This window comes from Physella acuta, unplaced genomic scaffold, assembly GCF_028476545.2.
Source record: "Physella acuta isolate Inbredline_101_S28 unplaced genomic scaffold, ASM2847654v3 ptg001631l, whole genome shotgun sequence".
In the NCBI taxonomy this organism is placed as follows: domain Eukaryota; kingdom Metazoa; phylum Mollusca; class Gastropoda; family Physidae; genus Physella; species Physella acuta.
Window position 1 is genome coordinate 88,792 of NW_026733145.1, and position 16,888 is coordinate 105,679.

The following is a 16,888-nucleotide window of genomic DNA, read 5'->3' on the forward strand; positions in this document are numbered from 1 at the left end:
AGACTGTAGACTGGAGCCTTATGTCACCCAGTGAGACTGTAGACTGGAGCCTTATGTCACCCAGTGAGACTGTAGACTGGAGCCTAATGTCACCCAGTGAGACTGTAGACTGGAGCCTTATGTTACCCAGTTAGACTGTAGACTGTAGTCTAATGTCACCCAGTGAGACTGTAGACTGGAGCCTTATGTCACCCAGTGAGACTGTAGACTGGAGCCTTATGTCACCCAGTGAGACTGTAGACTGGAGCCTTATGTCACCCAGTGAGACTGTAGACTGGAGCCTTATGTCACCCAGTGAGACTGTAGACTGGAGCCTTATGTCACCCAGTGAGACTGTAGACTGGAGCCCTATGTCACCCAGTGAGACTGTAGACTGGAGCCTAATGTTACCCAGTGAGACTGTAGCCTTATGTCACCCAGTGAGACTGTAGACTGGAGCCTAATGTTACCCAGTGAGACTGTAGCCTTATGTCACCCAGTGAGACTGTAGACTGGAGCCTTATGTCACCCAGTGAGACTGTAGACTGGATCCTTATGTCACCCAGTGAGACTGTAGGCTGGAGCCTTATGTCACCCAGTGAGACTGTAGACTGGAGCCTTATGTCACCCAGTGAGACTGTAGACTGTAGCCTTATGTCACCCAGTGAGACTGTAGACTGGAGCCTTATGTCACCCAGTGAACTAGTCTAAGACTGTAGACTGTAGCCTTATGTCACCCAGTGAACTAGTCTAAGACTGTAGACTGTAGCCTTATGTCACCCAGTGAGACTGTAGACTGGAGCCTTATGTCACCCAGTGAACTAGTCTAAGACTGTAGACTGGAGCCTTATGTCACCCAGTGAACTAGTCTAAGACTGTAGACTGTAGCCGTATGTCACCCAGTGAACTAGTCTAAGACTGTAGACTGGAGCCTTATGTCACCCAGTGAACTAGTCTAAGACTGTAGACTGTAGCCTTATGTCACCCAGTGAGACTGTAGACTGGAGCCTTATGTCACCCAGTGAGACTGTAGAGTGGAGCCTTATGTCACCCAGTGAGACTGTAGACTGTAGCCTTATGTCACCCAGTGAGACTGTAGACTGGAGCCTTATGTCACCCAGTGAACTAGTCTAAGACTGTAGACTGGAGCCTTATGTCACACAGTGAACTAGTCTAAGACTGTAGACTGTAGCCTTATGTCACCCAGTGAACTAGTGTAAGACTGTAGACTGGAGCCTTATGTCACCCAGTGAACTAGTCTAAGACTGTAGACTGTAGCCTTATGTCACCCAGTGAACTAGTCTAAGACTGTAGACTGTAGCCTTATGTCACCCAGTGAGACTGTAGACTGGAGCCTTATGTCACCCAGTGAGACTGTAGACTGGAGCCTTATGTCACCCAGTGAGACTGTAGACTGGAGCCTTATGTCACCCAGTGAGACTGTAGACTGGAGCCTTATGTCACCCAGTGAGACTGTAGACTGGAGCCTTATGTCACCCAGTGAGACTGTAGACTGGAGCCTTATGTCACCCAGTGAGACTGTAGACTGGAGCCTTATGTCACCCAGTGAGACTGTATACTGGAGCCTTATGTCACCCAGTGAGACTGTAGACTGGAGCCTTATGTCACCCAGTGAGACTGTAGACTGTAGCCTAATGTCACCCAGTGAGACTGTAGACTGGAGCCTAATGTTACCCAGTGAGACTGTAGCCTTATGTCACCCAGTGAGACTGTAGACTGGAGCCTTATGTCACCCAGTGAGACTGTAGACTGGAGCCTTATGTCACCCAGTGAACTAGTCTAAGACTGTAGACTGGAGCCTTTTGTCACCCAGTGAACTAGTCTAAGACTGTAGACTGTAGCCTTATGTCACCCAGTGAGACTGTAGACTGGAGCCTTATGTCACCCAGTGAGACTGTAGACTGGAGCCTTATGTCACCCAGTGAGACTGTAGACTGGAGCCTTATGTCACCTAGTGAGACTGTAGACTGGAGCCTTATGTCACCTAGTGAGACTGTAGACTGTAGCCTAATGTCACCCAGTGAGACTGTAGACTGGAGCCTAATGTTACCCAGTGAGACTGGAGCCTTATGTCACCCAGTGAGACTGTAGACTGGAGCCTTATGTCACCCAGTGAGACTGTAGACTGGAGCCTTGTGTCACCCAGTGAGACTGTAGACTGTAGCCTTATGTCACCCAGTGAGACTGTAGACTGGAGCCTTATGTCACCCAGTGAACTAGTCTAAGACTGTAGACTGGAGCCTTATGTCACCCAGTGAACTAGTCTAAGACTGTAGACTGTAGCCTTATGTCACCCAGTGAACTAGTCTAAGACTGTAGACTGGAGCCTTATGTCACCCAGTGAGACTGTAGACTGTAGCCTTATGTCACCCAGTGAGACTGTAGACTGGAGCCTTATGTCACCCAGTGAGACTGTAGACTGGAGCCTTATGTCACCCAGTGAGACTGTAGACTGGAGCCTTATGTCACCCAGTGAGACTGTAGACTGGAGCCTTATGTCACCCAGTGAGACTGTAGACTGGAGCCTAATGTCACCCAGTGAGACTGGAGCCTTATGTCACCCAGTGAGACTGTAGACTGGAGCCTTATGTCACCCAGTGAGACTGTAGACTGGAGCCTTATGTCACCCAGTGAGACTGTAGACTGGAGCCTTATGTCACCCAGTGAGACTGTAGACTAGAGCCTTATGTCACCCAGTGAGACTGTAGACTGGAGCCTTATTTCACCCAGTGAGACTGTAGACTGGAGCCTTATGTCACCCAGTGAGACTGTAGACTGGAGCCGTATGTCACCCAGTGAGACTGTAGACTGGAGCCTAATGTCACCCAGTGAGACTGTAGCCTTATATCACCCAGTGAGACTGTAGACTGGAGCCTTATGTCACCCAGTGAGACTGTAGACTGGAGCCTTATGTCACCCAGTGAGACTGTAGACTGGAGCCTTATGTCACCCAGTGAGACTGTAGACTGGAGCCTTATGTCACCCAGTGAGACTGTAGACTGGAGCCTTATGTCACCCAGTGAGACTGTAGACTGGAGCCTTATGTTACCCAGTGAGACTGTAGACTGGAGCCTTATGTCACCCAGTGAGACTGTAGACTGGAGCCTTATGTCACCCAGTGAGACTGTAGACTGGAGCCTTATGTCACCCAGTGAGACTGTAGACTGGAGCCTTATGTCACCCAGTGAGACTGTAGACTGGAGCCTTATGTCACCTAGTGAGACTGTAGACTGGAGCCTTATGTCACCTAGTGAGACTGTAGACTGGAGCCTTATGTCACCTAGTGAGACTGTAGACTGGAGCCTTCTGTCACCTAGTGAGACTGTAGCCTTATGTCGCCCAGTGAGACTGTAGACTGGAGCCTTATATGAACTACTGTCTCAGACCCGTTGGATGTTCTCACTGGGTACTTTACCGACGAATGTATTAGTGCCGAGTTTCACATAGGAAATGAGAACTTGATTTTACACGTCGTTTTCCTGGGGCAAGTATCAAAATTAGGAACATTTTCTCAGAAGCAGCGGAACAAAAATATTTATGGATGATAAAAAAAATAGTAAATTATTGTTAACATGTGGACTTTTATCGGTTTGGGTTAGAACTACTATTTCACAAAAGTCATTACAACTTAGTGATAAATTTGTAGCTAGATGGGATACACTCAATCCTCTTTGTTACAGTAAATATGTTTGTCTCAAGTAATAAAATTGTTCACACAAACACGATAAAATGTCAGATTAAAAAATGACATTGCCAGGATAAACTACACGAAAGTCCCGACTAAAGCTGTAATGACCATACAGGTAAGGAGACACACATTTAGTCAGCTCATATTGGTCTCTTGCGGTCTGTAATTAAGTGTAATTAACATCTGTTATCCAAGCCTCGAGTCCACCCGAACGGCTCATTAAGCACGTGACCAGAAGAAACATGATCAGCCTACTCAGGTGGCGCCGTCAGGATAAATTCTGGCATCGTCTGCCGTGACTTTGTCTCAAGATAGGACGATACTACATCCCCAGGGATCGATACACCATGATGCTTCACTTGTCCTGGTATCGAAAGAAAAACAACGAATCAACAAAATCGAAACCGCCATTCTAACGCAAGTCATTTGTCTATTAACTGCTTGTATCTGTCTGGGTGGGTTATTCGGCCCGTAGAAATCGACTACCTTGTAGTCGTGTTAGCTGTCAGCCCTCAGTCCTCCACCCATTCAGTACCGCCTGCTCGTGGCTTGAGACGCCCATAGGTGACAGTTAAGACGTGCAAATTGGACTGACGTATCCAATTGTAACGGGGACACTGATTGGTGGCTATTTATAGATTACACCATCCATTATTGTAATCTTTAGGGGGAATGTTGGCACCTAGAGGTTAATTCAATGTCACACAGGGGAATGTTGGTTAATTCAATGTCACATAGGGGAATGTTGGTTAATTCAATGTCCCACAGGGGAATGTTGGTTAATTCAATGTCACACAGGGGAATGTTGGTTAATTCAATGTCACACAGGGGAATGTTGGCACCTAGAGGATAATTCAATGTCACACAGGGGAATGTTGGTTAATTCAATGTCACACAGGGGAATGTTGGTTAATTCAATGTCCCACAGGGGAATGTTGGTTAATTCAATGTCACACAGGGGAATGTTGGTTAATTCAATGTCACACAGGGGAATGTTGGCACCTAGAGGATAATTCAATGTCACACAGGGGAATGTTGGTTAATTCAATGTCACACAGGGGAATGTTGGTTAATTCACTGTCACACAGGGGAATGTTGGTTAATTCACTGTCACATAGGGGAATGTTGGTTAATTCAATATCACACAGGGGAATGTTGGTTAATTCACTGTCACATAGGGGAATGTTGGTTAATTCAATATCACACAGGGGAATGTTGGCACCTAGAGGTTAATTCAATGTCACACACGGGAATGTTGGTTAATTCAATGTCACATAGGGGAATGTTGGTTAATTCAATGTCCCATGGCTTTTTGTAGAAATTTTTAATATAAATAATAAGATCTTAAAGCAAAGTTTTAATTGTATAGAAGTACATTTTTCTTTAGAATAATTTTAAATACTTCAAGCTTTACAGAGGAGAATGGGTGGGGGGGGGGGGGGTGGCGGGGCTGGGCATCGGGCAGCACCAGTTAGGGGAGGGGTAGGTACAGGTATCTAATCCATTACCTGACTTAGTGAGTACAGGTATCTAATCCATTACCTGACTTAGTGAGTACAGGTATCTAATCCATCACCTGACTTAGCTAGTGAGTACAGGTATCTAATACATCACCTGACTTAGTACAGGTATCTAATACATCACCTGACTTAGCTAGTGAGTACAGGTATCTAATACATCACCTGACTTAGTTAGTGAGTACAGGTATCTAATCCATCACCTGACTTAGTTAGTACAGGTATCTAATACATCACCTGACTTAGTGAGTACATGTATCTAATACATCACCTGACTTAGTTAGTACAGGTATCTAATACATCACCTGACTTAGTTAGTGAGTACAGGTATCTAATACATCACCTGACTTAGTTAGTACAGGTATCTAATACATCACCTGACTTAGTGAGTACATGTATCTAATACATCACCTGACTTAGTTAGTACAGGTATCTAATACATCACCTGACTTAGTGAGTACATGTATCTAATACATCACCTGACTTAGTGAGTACATGTATATAATCCATCACCTGACTTAGTGAGTACATGTATCTAATACATCACCTGACTTAGTGAGTACATGTATCTAATACATCACCTGACTTAGTGAGTACATGTATCTAATCCATCACCTGACTTAGTGAGTACAGGTATCTAATACATCACCTGACTTAGCTAATGAGTACAGGTATCTAATACATCACCTGACTTAGTAAGTACAGGTATCTAATACATCACCTGACTTAGTGAGTACAGGTATCTAATCCATCACCTGACTTAGTGAGTACAGGTATCTAATACATCACCTGACTTAGTGAGTACAGGTATCTAATACATCACCTGACTTAGTGAGTACATGTATCTAATACATCACCTGACTTAGTGAGTACAGGTATCTAATACATCACCTGACTTAGTGAGTACATGTATCTAATACATCACCTGACTTAGTGAGTACATGTATCTAATACATCACCTGACTTAGTTAGTGAGTACAGGTATCTAATACATCACCTGACTTAGTGAGTACAGGTATCTAAACCATCACCTGACTTAGTGAGTACATGTATCTAATACATCACCTGACTTAGTGAGTACATGTATCTAATACATCACCTGACTTAGTGAGTACATGTATCTAATACATCACCTGACTTAGTTAGTGAGTACAGGTATCTAATACATCACCTGACTTAGCTAGTGAGTACAGGTATCTAATACATCACCTGACTTAGCTAGTGAGTACAGGTATCTAATACATCACCTGACTTAGTGAGTACAGGTATCTAATACATCACCTGACTTAGCTAGTGAGTACAGGTATCTAATCCATCACCTGACTTAGTGAGTACATGTATCTAATACATCACCTGACTTAGTGAGTACAGGTATCTAATCCATCACTTGCCTTAGATAGTGAGTACAGGTATCTATTGATCTATTGTATTCTTAGTTGTTTCCGCAAAATGTGTGTTTTGTGAGTATTGTAACGTTTTCTAGTGTGAGAGAGCAGAGAAACAGTTTAGAAAAGTGTTAAAAGCACTTTTTTAAGAATAAAAAAAGCTTTTAATGTTACACCCATTGTACTTAAAAAATACAACTACATTTAAAATCGAAATACTCCTCTTGTTTACCAGACACACATTCCACAGCATACAACTCTCTTGTTTCCTGGTGACAACAAGACGCCTTATGAACCTTAATATGGAGTTTGTTGAAAGGTTTTCTAGTGTAAGAGCGACCTAAGCCTGGCTTACACGACAGCAATATGGTTTCCTGCATGTAGGGCCGGTGTGGGCAGCTGACTGTCTGTCGGCTTTATGGGCAGATCCTTGAAGAAATGACGGGTTAATGTAATAATAGCTTGCCAGTGGGCGCCGAGCACATGGACATCTTGGCTAACTTGATTACTCTCGGGGGTGGATTAAGTAACACAGGCAGGAGAGGATCAAGTCTTACAGACAGGGGGAGGATTTAGTCGTATAGAGGGGAGGATTTAGTCACACAGAGGGGAGGATTTAGTCGTATAGAGGGGAGGATTTAGTCGTATAGAGGGGAGGATTTAGTCACACAGAGGGGAGGATTTAGTCGCACAGAGGGGAGGATTTAGTCGTATAGAGGGGAGGATTTAGTCACACAGAGGGGAGGATTTAGTCACACAGAGGGGAGATTTAGTCACACAGGCAGGAGAGGATCAAGTCTTACAGACAGGGGGAGGATTTAGTCGCATAGAGGGGAGGATTTAGTCACACAGAGGGGAGGATTTAGTCACACAGAGAGGAGATTTAGTCACACAGAGGGGCAGTGGCGTAGGCAGGGGGGTTAGAGGGGGTCATAACCTCCCCCCCCCCCCCATAGACCCCTCGGTATATAGAAAAAGTATGAGGGGGTGTGCAAATCGAAAGTTTGAGGGGGGTAGCAAATCGAAAGGTTTGAGGGGGGTGCAAATCGAAAGTTTGAGGGCGGGGGGTGCAAATCGAAAGTTTGAAGGGGGGATGCAAATTGAAAGTTTGAGGGGGGGGTGCAAATCGATAGTTTGTCCCCGGGTAAAAATTGGAACCCTCCCCCTTGAGACGATCCTGGCTACGCCACTGCAGAGGGGAGATTTAGTCACACGGAGGGGAGATTTAGTCACACAGAGGGGAGGATTTAGTCCCACAGAGGGGAGAATTTAGTCGCATAGGGGGGAGGATTTAGTCGCACAGAGGGGGAGGAGTTAGTCGTATAGAAGGGAGGATTTAGACACATAGAGGAGAGGATTTAGTCGCATAAAAGGGAGGATTTAGTCGCACAGAGGTTGAGGATTTAGTCGTATAGAAGGGAGGATTTAGACACATAGAGGAGAGGATTTAGTCGCATAAAAGGGAGGATTTAGTCGTATAGAAGGGAGGATTTAGTCGTACAGAGGGGAGGATTTATTCACACAGAGGGGAGGATTTAGTCGCAGAAAAGGGAGGATTTAGTCACACAGAGGGGAGGATTTAGTCACACAGAGGGGAGGATTTAGTCACACAGAGAGGAGATTTAGTTACACAGAGGGGAGGATTTAGTCACACAGAGGGGAGATTTAGTCGTATAGAGGGGAGGATTTAGTCGCACAGAGGGGAGGATTTAGTCACACAGAGAGGAGGTTTAGTCACACAGAGGGGAGGATTTAGTCACACAGAGGGGAGATTTAGTCGTATAGAGGGGAGTATTTAGTCGCATAGAGGGGAGGATTTAGTTGCACAAAGGGGAGGATTTAGTCGCATAGAGTTTTTTACCTGGCGACCCATCTGGATTTTCCCCCGTAGTCCAGCGGGCCAGTCCATCCCCTAGACACTCATACAATATTGGATAAGGTATTCATTACATAGGATCATGCATGATTATAAATATCATTTTTAAAAGTGTTTGATTTTAGAGTATTTAAATTTTAATAGAATCGAATTGCATTTCTAAAAAGGATTGAGGCTTAAAAAGTGTATGTAACTTATATTAAATTTTTGAAAAAATCTTTTTTTTAAAATGGCAAGTGATAAAATTATAGTTACATTTTAAAAACTTAAAGCTGTTTGGAAACCATCGATTACAATCATTTTCATATATTTGTTAATATTAAAAATTAATTATTTAATTTTTTTTTTAAATATAAATAAACCGGTAGTGATCTCCCCTAAACTTTCTCGAATATTCTTATATAAAACAACAGGGGATGGTAACTGGGGATATAGTTATGATTTTTAATCCATTGTAAATACTTAAACTTTTAAAAATAGAATAGAATCTCATAAAAAAAACATTGCGCACCAAGCAAACGCCGAATAAAAACGCGTATAATAGTGCGCAATATTATTAGTACTTTAAAAATTTACATTAGTTTTTTGAGAAATCGGAAGTAGCGTAAATTACTACTTCCAGTCAACGGAAATTACTCAAAATTTAACAGAAGGTAGAGAATTAGATCTTTTACTTACATGTGAAATTTCATTTATCTATCTGAAATAGTACTCAAGTTATAGGCTTTTGAAAAATTCAAAGTAGGAAAAGTACCACTTCCGGTTATCGGAAATCGCTCAAAAGTTGATACGGATCTACGATTTTGATAAAATACTTATATATGAAATTTCATCAACCTAGCTGTAACGGTACTCAAGTTATCGTGTTTACACACAGACACACACACGGACAGACACACACACACACAGACATACGGACAAGATTGCAAAATTATGTTTTTCCGTATCAGTGAGGTGTAAAACGTCGAGATTTGTAAAAATCTCGATTTTTTTTTTTTGCACGATTACAATACTTTCTCTATACTACGTATATACGAGAAAGTAAAAAGTTAAAAAGCTAATTAAGTCGTTTTATTTCACGTTGCATTGTCATAGGGTCTTGATTTACGTGTCAAGTTTGAAAGAATACGGTTTTTGTAAGAGTGGTCCCAATTTGGCTCGCAAGATCGACACGTGATTTTAAATTTGATTAATTGAAAGTATTTATATCGCTTAAACAGGTATTGAGGCTAGTACGCTAACAAATACTAAGAAACATTTTTTTCGATGCTCAGTAGTATAAAATCCTAAAGGACGTTAACATTGCAATGCCCAAATTAAACAGACTTAAGTCAGTTCTGATCACTTCTTATCCCGAAGTTTGTAAGCTTTATTTTAGTTCATAAGATCTGTTTATTTGTGTTTTTTTGTGTTTATTTGTGTTTATTTGCTGTTTGTTGGCTTGCGGCAAATCTTGTACTTCATTTTGACCTACTCGTTATGGACCAATGTCGTTCAAACTTTCTAGATACATTCATCTTCAATGACACCGCAAGAATATTTATTTTTATTTCTAATAAGACATTAGGTTATGTGGTTATTGGTCAGTTATGTGATGATGGGGTCAGTTATGTGGTGGGATCAGTTATGTGGTAGAGGGGATCAACCAAAGTTATGGTGGGGTTAATCCGTTGGTAGAATGGTAGTAGTTAGGTAAACTTTGGCATCGTCTATATATAAGTTGTATTGTGTACATGCATAAAACAGAATATTGTTGTATGACCAACCAAATTGTGTTCACGAGTCCAACTATTTTTTCAGGTTTTACGGTCAGTCGATTTCCCGGGCTAAATCTGTTCGCACTCCAATGTAACGGCTCGCATCTGCCCAGTGATGTGAGAAATGTTCAACACATTAGTCTGGAGCGACGCTCGGTCAAAACGTCAGGAGACCCCCACATTATAGCGTCTCTGTCTTCTGTTGGTAAGTCCTACACGTCTTCACATTATAGCGTCCCTGTCTTCTGTTGGTAAGTCCTACACGTCTTCACATTATAGCGTCCCTGTCTTCTGTTGGTAAGTCCTACACGTCTTCACATTATAGCGTCCCTGTCTTCTGTTGGTAAGTCTTCACATTATAGCGTCCCTGTCTTCTGTTGGTAAGTCTTCACATTATAGCGTCCCTGTCTTCTGTTGGTAAGTCTTCACATTATAGCGTCCCTGTCTTCTGTTGGTAAGTCCTACACGTCTTCACACTATAGCGTCCCTGTCTTCTGTTGGTAAGTCCTACACGTCTTCACATTATAGCGTCCCTGTCTTCTGTTGGTAAGTCCTCACATTATAGCGTCCCTGTCTTCTGTTGGTAAGTCCTCACATTATAACGTCCCTGTCTTCTGTTTGGTAAGTCTTCACATTATAACGTCCCTGTCTTCTGTTGGTAAGTCTTCACATTATAACGTCCCTGTCTTCTGTTGGTAAGTCCTACAAGCAGTGTTTCTTCCAGACTTTTTTCTCCGGGGTGGGGGGCAGTTGATATTTTCGGGGGGGGGGGGCGGTCGATATTTTTCGGTTGGGCGGACACTAGTAATAAAAGTGTATGTTTACTATATAAATTGCATCTCGTTCGGGGGGGGGGGCGGTAGACTTTCTTCGGGGGGGGGGGGGGGGCTCCCCCCGTACAGATGCCTGGAAGAAACTCTGCCTACATGTCCTCACAATATAATGTACCTGTCCTCTGTTGGTAAGTCCTCTCATTATAGCGTCCCTGTCTTCTGTAGCCCTACAATTCCCACATTATAGCGTCCTTCATTAGTTGGTAATTCTACCAGTAATCTCTAATGGAATGATAAATGATTATTTCTGTTGTTCTTATTTACCACAGTGGTCAGATGGTGTTCGACTTGAGAAAGGACATGGTAACACTAATGTTTACATTCCAGATGGTGTTCGACTTGAAAAAGGACATGGGAACGCCAATGTTTACGTCAGTGGCAAGTTTGACGTGGATAATATTCAATCTACGTCACTGACAGTTCTTCTTGCTGACGTCAGTCTGGAAACAGATGTGACCTACGGTTGTAAAATAAGTTACATTAAAAGAGGGGGGAGCTTGGAGGTGACAGAGCGGCTACTCAATGTTACCTTCAGTGGTGAGGCTTTATCTAACACACACGGCATTAGTAGCTTTCTCACATGAAGATTTAACTCACTCACATGAAGATTTAACTCACTCACATCAAGATTTAACTCACTCACATCAAGATTTAACTCACTCACATCAAGATTTAACTCACTCACATCAAGATTTAACTCACTCACATCAAGATTTAACTCACTCACATCAAGATTTAACTCACATCAAGATTTAACTCACTCACATGAAGATTTAACTCACTCACATCAAGATTTAACTCACATCAAGATTTAACTCACTCACATGAAGATTTAACTCACTCACATCAAGATTTAACTCACATCAAGATTTAACTCACTCACATCAAGATTTAACTCACTCACATCAAGATTTAACTCACTCACATGAAGATTTAACTCACTCACATCAAGATTTAACTCACATTAAGATTTAACTCACTCACATGAAGATTTAACTCACATGAAGATTTAACTCACTCACATGAAGATTTAACTCACTCACATCAAGATTTAACTCACTCACATCAAGATTTAACTCACATCAAGATTTAACTCACATGAAGATTTAACTCACTCACATGAAGATTTAACTCACTCACATCAAGATTTAACTCACTCACATCAAGATTTAACTCACTCACATCAAGATTTAACTCACTCACATCAAGATTTAACTCACTCACATCAAGATTTAACTCACATCAAGATTTAACTCACTCACATGAAGATTTAACTCACATGAAGATTTAACTCACTCACATCAAGATTTAACTCACTCACATGAAGATTTAACTCACTCACATCAAGATTTAACTCACTCATATCAAGATTAAACTCACTCACATCACGATTTCACTCACTCACATCAAGATTTAACTCACTCACATCAAGATTTAACTCACTCACATCAAGATTTAACTCACATCAAGATTTAACTCACTCACATCAAGATTTAACTCACTCACATCAAGATTTAACTCACTCACATGAAGATTTAACTCACTCACATCAAGATTTAACTCACTCACATCAAGATTAAACTCACTCACATCAAGATTTAACTCACTCACATGAAGATTTAACTCACTCACATCAAGATTTAACTCACATCAAGATTTAACTCACTCACATCAAGATTTAACTCACATCAAGATTTAACTCACTCACATGAAGATTTAACTCACTCACATCAAGATTTAACTCACTCACATCAAGATTAAACTCACTCACATCACGATTTCACTCACTCACATGAAGATTTAACTCACTCACATCAAGATTTAACTCACTCGCATCAAGATTTCACTCACTCACATCAAGATTTAACTCACTCACATGAAGATTTAACTCACTCACATCAAGATTTAACTCACTCACATCAAGATTTAACTCACATCAAGATTTAACTCACTCACATGAAGATTTAACTCACATGAAGATTTCACTCACTCACATCAAGATTTAACTCACTCACATCAAGATTTAACTCACTCACATCAAGATTTAACTCACTCACATGAAGATTTCACTCACTCACATCAAGATTTAACTCACATCAAGATTTAACTCACTCACATCAAGATTAAACTCACTCACATCACGATTTCACTTACTCACATGAAGATTTAACTCACTCACATCAAGATTTAACTCACATCAAGATTTAACTCACTCACATCAAGATTAAACTCACTCACATCACGATTTCACTCACTCACATGAAGATTTAACTCACTCACATCAAGATTTAACTCACTCACATCAAGATTTCACTCACTCACATCAAGATTTAACTCACTCACATGAAGATTTAACTCACTCACATCAAGATTTCACTCACTCACATCAAGATTTAACTCACTCACATCAAGATTTCACTCACTCACATCAAGATTTAACTCACTCACATCAAGATTTAACTCACTCACATCAAGATTTCACTCACTCACATGAAGATTTAACCATCTGATGGTTGTATCACCATGTACCAAACATCTGATGGTTTTACCACTGATGTGTCAACCATCAGATGGTTGTACCACCGATGTACCAACCATCTGATGGTTTTACCACTGATGTGTCAACCATCTGCTAATTATTTGACTGCCAACCATCTGATGATTGTTTCTGTCTTGCAGACCTACAAAGTTTATACAAAGTGCAACCGGTCGAGACAAAGACAAGTAAGTATTAGGTTGGCGTGGTGCATGATTAGTATTAGATGTTGTTTTTACAATGTTTTAAGTAGAGCAACTCCTGTTAAGTGGAGATATCCATTGATCAAATCCGACCATTCCTATCTAGGTCACCACTTACAGCGTGCCGCCCAGTCTACGTTTAATGAAACTAAAGAAGGTAAGGAGGCAGGAACATTCTACATACATTTCTTATATCCTCTAGAACATTCTACATACATTTCTTATATCCTCTAGAACATTCTGCATACATTTCTTATATCCTCTAGAACATTCTACATACATTTCTTATATCCTCTAGAACATTCTACATACATTTCTTATATCCTCTAGAACATTCTACATACATTTCTTAAATCATCTAGAACATTCTACATACATTTCTTATATCCTCTAGAACATTCTACATACATTTCTTATATCCTCTAGAACATTCTACATACATTTCTTAAATCCTCTAGAACATTCTACATACATTTCTTATATCCTCTAGAACATTCTACATACATTTCTTATATCCTCTAGAACATTCTACATACATTTCTTAAATTCTCTAGAACATTCTACATACATTTCTTATATCCTCTAGAACATTTAACCTACATTTCTTAAACCATCTAGAACATTCTACATACATTTCTTATATCCTCTAGAACATTTAACCTACATTTCTTAAACCATCTAGAACATTCTACATACATTTCTTATATCCTCTAGAACATTTAACCTACATTTCTTAAACCATCTAGAACATTCTACATACATTTCTTATATCCTCTAGAACATTTAACCTACATTTCTTAAACCATCTAGAACATTCTACATACATTTCTTATATCCTCTAGAACATTTAACCTACATTTCTTAAACCATCTAGAACATTCTACATACATTTCTTATATCCTCTAGAACATTTAACCTACATTTCTTAAACCATCTAGAACATTCTACATACATTTCTTATATCCTCTAGAACATTTAACCTACATTTCTTAAACCATCTAGAACATTCTACATACATTTCTTATATCCTCTAGAACATTTAACCTACATTTCTTAAATCCTCTAGAATATTCTACATACATTTCTTAAATCCTCTAGAATATTCTGCCTACATGTCTTCAACAATCTAAAACCCATACTGTAGCCTTTTTTCAAATCGCTAGAATATTTTGCCTATATATGCCAATTATCTAGAATGTATGGTATACCTTATGAGATCGGAGTGTTCTAGCGGTAGAGAGCTGGGCTACTAAACCATGAGTCTCGAGTTCGAATCCGGGTTCAAGTTAGTAGATCGTCCCTGAGTTTCACCCAACTCTGATGGGTACCTAACTCACGTTTGTGACGTTAGGGAAAGTAAAGGCGGCTGGGCATGGTGCTGACCACACTATCTCTTCATATGCCTTGGTCACAGAAACAAGTGAATTCAACTTCATTTGCCCCATAGACCGTCAGGTTTGAAAGGGAACTTAACTTCAATGGTATACCTTTATTTTTTTTTCTGAGACACTAGAACATTCTACTTATACTAGTTAAATCCTCTTCAACATTACGCCCAGGGTCTTTTTTTTTAAACTTAGCATAGCTTCATTTTTTTAAAAGGACCAGAGAACTCAACAAACTGTTTCCCAACTAGAACATTCTATCTGCAAGTATGTAAACAGACAAGGCTATTTCACTTAGTGAAAGGAGCTAGATCTAGAGTTAAATGTACAACTGTACAGACTTTTTCATTTTAACCATCTCAATGATCAGTTTACAAGACTTTTTCATTTTAACAATCTCAAGTATCAGTTTACTATCGTGAAATACATTTGTATTTTCTTGGTTTGTTTTTATTGTACATATTATAAGAGGCTTCTATAAATAGAGCTAGCTTTTTGTGAAAATTACGGCTCCCCTCCCAGCTAGCCAACATTTATACAGACCCAGAAAGACCCTTATCCCACATTTATACAAACCCAGAAAGACCCTTATCCCACATTTATACAAACCCAGAAAGACCTTATCCCACATTTATACAAACCCAGAAAAAAAACCTTATCCCACATTTATACAAACCCAGAAAGACCCTTATCCCACATTTATACAAACCCAGAAAGACCCTTATCCCACATTTATACAAACCCAGAAAGACCCTTATCCCACATTTATACAAACCCAGAAAGACCTTATCCCACATTTATACAAACCCAGAAAGACCCTTGGGGGTCATCCATAAATGACGTCACGCTTTTTTTGACGATTTTTACCTCCCCCCCTCCCCTCCGTCACACGTCGTCACAAAAAGTCAGACCCCCCCCCCTAAAATGACGTCACACCTCAACCTACAACCCCCCTCAAAATTGCAGTTGAATTTTTTTAAAACATCGATATTTTTCCAAATCTTGTCTAAACTATTACAATTTATTAAAACAGTTATCTAAAACGCGAAATAACGTCTAAAATTCGTTTTCTAACATTGCTTTTTTATAATGCAAAAATGTGACGTCGAACATCTGACCCCCCCCCCCCCTCCCCCTCATCACACATCGTCACAAAATTACGGACCCCCCCCCTCCCCCCTTCGAGTGTGACGTCATTTATGGATGACCCCCTTATCCTACATTTATACAAACCCAGAAAGACCTTATTCCACATTTATACAAACCCAGAAAGACCCTTATCCCACATTTATACAAACCCAGAAAGACCCTTATCCCACATTTATACAAACCCAGAAAAAAAACCTTATCCCACATTTATACAAACCAAAAAAAAAACCTTATCCCACATTTATACAAACCCAGAAAGACCCTTATCCCACATTTATACAACCCCAAAAAGACCCTTATCCCACATTTATACAAACCCAGAAAGACCCTTATCCCACATTTATACAAACCCAGAAAGACCCTTATCCCACATTTATACAAACCCAGAAAGACCCTTATCCCACATTTATACAAAACTAGAAATACACTTAGCCCACCTGTTTAAAAATCCTCCGTTTCCATCCCGCCCCAACTCAACATCGCCAACCTCTTTGCATGCAACACTTGAATGAACTTTCCATGCATTATCTTCTCTGTACATTTTTTGAAACAAAGTGTC

The 16,888-nt window shown here is 40.5% G+C and overlaps 1 protein-coding gene across 2 annotated transcripts in view; it reads left to right on the plus strand.

Moving 5' to 3' along the window:
• LOC131929458 (uncharacterized) overlaps positions 1–16,888 on the plus strand; it is an 85,178-nt gene that overhangs the window by 62,031 nt on the left and 6,259 nt on the right. For both annotated transcript variants that reach the window (XM_059285685.1, XM_059285686.1), the window contains exons 3-6: positions 10,267–10,428; positions 11,384–11,593; positions 13,736–13,780; positions 13,902–13,952. In XM_059285685.1, the coding sequence (XP_059141668.1) occupies positions 10,267–10,428; positions 11,384–11,593; positions 13,736–13,780; positions 13,902–13,952 (468 nt within the window). The remainder of the gene's footprint in view (positions 1–10,266; positions 10,429–11,383; positions 11,594–13,735; positions 13,781–13,901; positions 13,953–16,888) is intronic.